The following is a 6,051-nucleotide window of genomic DNA, read 5'->3' as shown; positions in this document are numbered from 1 at the left end:
ACCGCAAATCAAACCGAACCGCGCGGTTCAGTCCAAAAATCATCCAAAATCATCCAAACCAAACGCGGTTTTTTGCGGTTACGGTTTGGATTGGTTCAATTTGCGGTTTTGCTTTTGGATTGGTTCGGATACGATCACCCCTAGGGAGATACATAGATTTAAAAAGAAAGTAGGGAGTTATAGCTTTCCACTAATGAGTTGTTATAGAAAAGTTTATTGATTTATTTTAATTATACTTAAATTTTTTTTTAATAGGCAATGGAATTAAAGGGAGCAAAAGGGATGCTCCACCCCAATACAAAGAGATTACAAGGCAAAACACAAGAGAGGTTGGGTATTCCAACCGAAATAATTACACAACGGCACCTTCTTATAAAAAGAACCTAACCAATTCCACGAAATGATAACAATCTCCGACATGCACTCTATAAAACTAAAAGACTCATCTTTGAAGACAATAGCGTTACGCTTAATCCACAATGTCCAAATCGTCGCAAGCCAAACTACCGACAAGATAGCTCTCTTAGAAGGACAATGAACCTTTGCACAATTATAGAAGAATTCTATAAAGTCCTCTAAAGACAACAGATCCCCGACTGCAAGCCACATATAAACACGACGCCAAACTCTAAGCGAAACAACACAATCCGAAAAAAGATGCACCCGAGATTCTTCCGCCATCGAACAAATGACGCATTTAGAATCACTACCCTCAATTAAGATACCCCGACTCACTAAATGATCTCTAGTAGCAAGACGATTGTGTATAAATCTCAAACAAAACAAAAGAATTTTAGAAGGAACCTTGACTTTCCAAAGATGAGAGAGAGCCCGAACTTTATCCGCATTCAACGACGGACCCGACATATTAGCTTTGAAGAAATCATAGCAAGACTTTACCGAGAAAATTTCGTCCGAAGTCAATCTCCAAGAAAAAGAATCAGTCTCTTCCTTCAGCATAGCAAGAAGGCCAAAGAGCTCCCTAAATTCCGAAAATACCTGCTGCACACCTTCGCTGCCGGCAACAGTCATAGCAGCAGCCGCCGCAGGAACAACAGCTCCGCCTCCCTGCACAGACACCCTCCCCGACCAATGCCCAGCATCTCCAGCCACACCGTAGTCGTTCTCAGCCACCAAGAAAGCAGCACTGCCAGCCACAAATATATTATGCAGAGCCCATTTCCAACAACTATTCTCAAAACCTGCAGAGGCAATATTTTGAATATGATTATGAGCCATAGAAAACAGAGAAGGATATCGTTCCATTAAAGATCGCTGTCCGGTCCAGTTCGCATACCACAAAGGAGTTGAAACCCCATTACCCACACTAACAAGAACAGCACTAGAAAAATTGTCCAAGAGAAGATTATCATAATTGTCCGAAATAATTAAATCTCTCCACCAAATAGAATCTTTTTTCTGCACCACCAAGGAATCTCCTACCAAAACCTTAAGCTTAATGTTACCATACCGCACTTCCAAAAGATCTCGCCAAACCGCATCTTTATCCGTTAGGATTCGCCATTTCCATTTACTAAGCAAGGCCACATTCATGATCTCCATATTTTTAACACCCAAACCACCTTCTTCCCGGGACTTACACACCGTATCCCAACTTACCCAATTAATAGAACGTTTAAGATCTCCACCTCCCCAAAGGAATTTGCGTTGAATCGAACACACCTCATTCAAAATCTTCTTAGGCGCCTTATAAAAAGAAAGCGTATAGATCGGTAAAGCATTAATAACCGAGTTAATAAGAACACCCCTCCCCGCCATACTAAGATTGGTACCTTTCCACACCGATCACCGATAATTTCTTCTTGAACAACAAAGTAAAATCACTCCACATTGATAATTTCCTCGGATTATCTCCCACCCTAACACCGAGAAATTTGAAAGGTAACATCCCTACCTTGCAAGAGAGGAAACTAGCCGCGGCTTCCATGAACCAATCTCCGGAATTAACCCCATACAAATTACTTTTATGGAAGTTAATCCGCATTCCCGACATCATCTCAAACCCTCTAAAAATTGCTTTTAAACTCTATAGGTTAGCCAAATCACACTCGGCAAAAATCAAAGTATCGTCTGCAAATTGGAGCAAGTCCACCTCCTTATCACCATTAATCTTAAAGCCACGGAACTCTCCCAACTCTTTAGATTTTTTCATAAGAGCCGTAAGAACTTCCATCACAACGACAAACACAAAAGGAGACAAAGGATCTCCTTAACGGAGACTGTAATACGGTGAACTGACTTTTTATCCAAATGTCGCGGTTAAGCACGAGTCGCCACCGGCTTTTATTTTATCAAATTATAGAAAGGCTAAAAGAACAGAAAAAGACCTTTTGAAGAGATTTTGAGTTCGGGGGGGTAAGTTATACAAAGGGAAGGTGTAAGGCACCCTTTGCATCCATGGTTATCCATGGGCTCTTAATTGCTTAGCTCACTTTTGTATTGTTTGAAATGTTTGAAAAGGAGGTGTGAAAAGTAAAAACTTTGAAGAAGAACTTTAGCTTGTAAATAAGCGTAGTCTTTTGAAAAGTATTTGAAAATTAGTGGAAAAAGAGTTTGAATTTGATTTTGAATTTGAAATAGAGCAAGCAATTAATAGCAACTACCCTAAGTTTGAAAAAATCGTTCTTTTAGCCTTTCGGGTGAAAGGGTCTATCCATACCATGAGAAGGCAGGAAGTCTTTCAATTGGATGTTGAAGGGTCATCGAATTATCGTTCGCCAAAAGACTGTCCCTACCATAAAGAGGGCAGATAGTCTAAGGGAAGGATATAATAGTCATTAATCTTAAGGCAACAGGCGAGGATACCTTAGCAATAGGGACAAATTATTTACCGAGGCAACATCGAGGGAGTTTCATTAACTTTGAAGGCAACATTGCTTTAGGTACCCTCGAAATCGAGGGACTTTGACTATTTAGTATGTTTAGAGGCAACAAGGCAACAATATAAGGCAACAATAAGGCAACAAGAGGGATTACCCTAAAGGTGTGTGAGTGCAACAATCACGTGGTTCAGTTCGAATATTTAATCTTGTATTATTAGTGATCTAACGTTTGATTGATGATCTTGCACTCCCTAATTTACTAACCACACAGTTAAAATCATACGGAAATTAAAGGCGGAAAGCTAAATGTCCTACGCTATTACAATAAACACCTGCGGGGACGGGGAATTAAAAGGCAAAGAATAAGAGAAATCAATAATTAGTATAAGCATCCTTGAACGCCTTGATCTTCCTCGAATCCTTGATAGACACTCTGAAAATTAAGAGGAAAATAAATAAGGGGTGAGTGTAGAACAAATTCATTAATTAGTGAGGCAAACCCTAATTTTTAGAAGGCAAAAATAAAGACAAAAACAAAAATAAAAATATTATTTGAACAAGCAAAGGATTGGAAACTTAGCTTTTGATTGATAGGGCGCGTAGTCGGAAGATTTCTGATTGACCCTAAAAGAATTGATATGAAGAAGAGAAGCGTTAGTGCATTTAAGATTCGTTAACCATGGCACAAACCCTATTTTATCCACAAAAGATAAAATAAATGGGGTTGAGCAAACCCTAAAAGGTTTGATATAAAATAAATGAATATTTAAATGAATAAATAACCCTAATCTTTAATTAATATAAATAATGTTAATATTAAAAAAAATCAAAATTCCGATTAAATAAATTAAAAGGTTATGAAAACATAATTTTATAAATAAATAGGTTTAGATAAAATAAGTTTTTTCTTTTTAAAAATAATGAAGAAGCAAGAAAGAAAAATTAAATAAATAGATAAAAGAGGAAATATGTAATAATAATAAAAAATATAAAAGTTAAAAAACTTAGCTCTGGTATGGTGTGGGCAGCCTGTGAGGTTCCATGGTGTGCACTCATTTCTGGGGCGTTAGATCTGGCTGGACCTTGATCCGAGGGCTTCATGTTGAGGGTGCATGGTGGATCCTGATGAACGACTACGCATTTGATCTGTAAATGAACAACAACATGTAGTTGTTAAAAAATAAAGTGTCACGGCTATGGTTTGAACCTAGGCCATTAAACTCATTGATACCACACCTTACCAATCCAGCTGCGTTTTGTATTTGTAAATTTTATCAACCACAATTAATAAATATGAAACATTATGATAAATAGAAATTCAAAGAAAGTCAAACACTAGGGCCCGCCACTAACTGTACGCAGCTGTCATACCCCAATTTTTGACCCTAAGATCATACATCAATTGCATTCAATCATCAATCAAGAAAACCATTGTGAAGCTTTATCTTTGATACTGTGATTATCTCTGAGGGGAATTATCGAGCATTTATAGCCTTTTATTTGTTTATACTAACCAAAATACAAAAAATATGCATTTTGTTTCCCTTGTTTGTGTTTTGTAGGAAAAAGATCGAGCAAAAATCAAAAAGTGCAAGAAAGGGAATTTTTGAAATTTTCAATATGGAAATCGATTTCCCTCTGTAGGAAATCGATTTCCACCTTATTTTTTTTCAAAATTTGAACTCTGGACTCAGGAAATCGATTTCCTACAGAGGTAAATCGATTTCCTGCTGGCAGAATGTGTTTTTTTGCCTTTTTTATGCTTGTTTTGGCTTCCTACTTCCTCCACTTCATTAATATCATTGGATCTAGGATGTTGATAGGTTTGAAATGACCTAATCCATAATATTAGGTGAATGATATTAATGATAGTGTGAGTTGATTATCTTTTGTGAATTTTATTCTTCTTCCTCCATTTCATTAATATCATTGGATCTAGGATGTTGATAGGTTTGAAAGAACCAAATCCATAATATTAGATGAATGATATTAATGATAGTGTGAGTTGATTATCTTTATGCATTTTATCTTCTCCTTCTCCTTTTTTTTCTTTTGATCGATGAAAGTCTTAATACTTTGAGAATTCTTATGGATTCTTAGTAAAGACTAGATCGTTACCTATTTTCTTTTCGTGCGGTATTGCTTTCGGAAGGCGATCTACATATCGTTCTTCTCGCATGCATTAGCACATAAAGTTTTGACCGGCCTCGTTGTAGGGTGATTTCTACATAAATCACTTGGCGATCTGCTTAACATAGCGCAATATTTCGTGTCCCGAATGAAAAAGATCAAATATGGAAGAGAATTGTATGCGGTTGATTTAAGACTTGTGGAGGTTTTTATCGTGTAGTCGCTATGATTTTATCAAGCTTCTGATAAACCCCATTGAATTTAAATCCGAGTACATCATTCACTCACCATAGATCTTCCTACTAACTTTGATAACATACTTGACAAGTTTCAAGATGGTTATCTTTAACACTTAACAACTAACTTTAATTTCCGCACCTTTACTATACCGCTCTTTATATTACCGCTCTTTATATTTCTTGCTTTATCGCTTTACTTTATCATCTCATCATATTTACCTTCCGTCATTTTTTCTTTGTCCACTTGGACATATGTTTATGCTTCCGCATTTTTTTCTTTTGTCCACTTGGACCATACTTTACTTTTTTCGCTAAAACACTAATAAATAACCAAAATCTAAAAAATACATAAGGTTCTCTTTGGACTACCGGTTACTATCCCTAGCGCTTTGGAGATTCGGACTTATGGACCTAGTACCTCTGGACTCATTCTATTACTATCCTGTGATTATTCTGTCTGTCTGGCATTGTTCTGTTGTATGTTTATGTGTGCAGGTATTTCCTTGAAAGCCCTTGATGGTTAATTCCAAGGCATTGATATAAGGATTTTACCCGAAAACAGCCGTTACTCTGCCCAATTTTCGTCAGAATTTTAATATGCTTAATGCAAAGTGGTGCTAAGACAATAAGTTCATCTGGATCCCCAAGTGTTAATGTGTTGGTATTGATAAATCCAAAGGATGGGAAAACTACCTTGGCTCTTAATGTCAAGTGTTGGCTTCTTATTCGGTTAGACCGTTTCTTTCCTTAGCTTTTATTTTATGCATTAGGTTAGCCTCTTCATCTCCTCCCATTCTTAAATTTTCAAAATCTTCTCCCTTTTTCCAAAATATTCTTAT

The 6,051-nt window shown here is 36.8% G+C and overlaps 1 protein-coding gene across 1 annotated transcript; it reads right to left on the bottom strand.

The window, feature by feature from the left end:
• Positions 1-306: 306 nt before the first annotated feature.
• LOC131638121 (uncharacterized) lies at positions 307-1,779 on the bottom strand. The gene has a single exon (XM_058908670.1). It carries the CDS (start codon positions 1,777-1,779, stop codon positions 307-309), a length of 1,473 nt encoding a protein of 490 aa, XP_058764653.1.
• Between the last annotated feature and the right edge of the window lie 4,272 nt (positions 1,780-6,051).

Source organism: Vicia villosa, unplaced genomic scaffold (genome assembly GCF_029867415.1).
Source record: "Vicia villosa cultivar HV-30 ecotype Madison, WI unplaced genomic scaffold, Vvil1.0 ctg.002184F_1_1, whole genome shotgun sequence".
In the NCBI taxonomy this organism is placed as follows: Eukaryota; Viridiplantae; Streptophyta; class Magnoliopsida; order Fabales; family Fabaceae; genus Vicia; species Vicia villosa.
The sequence above is the reverse complement of the archived record's forward strand: the minus strand, read 5'-3'. Positions and strand labels throughout refer to the sequence as shown.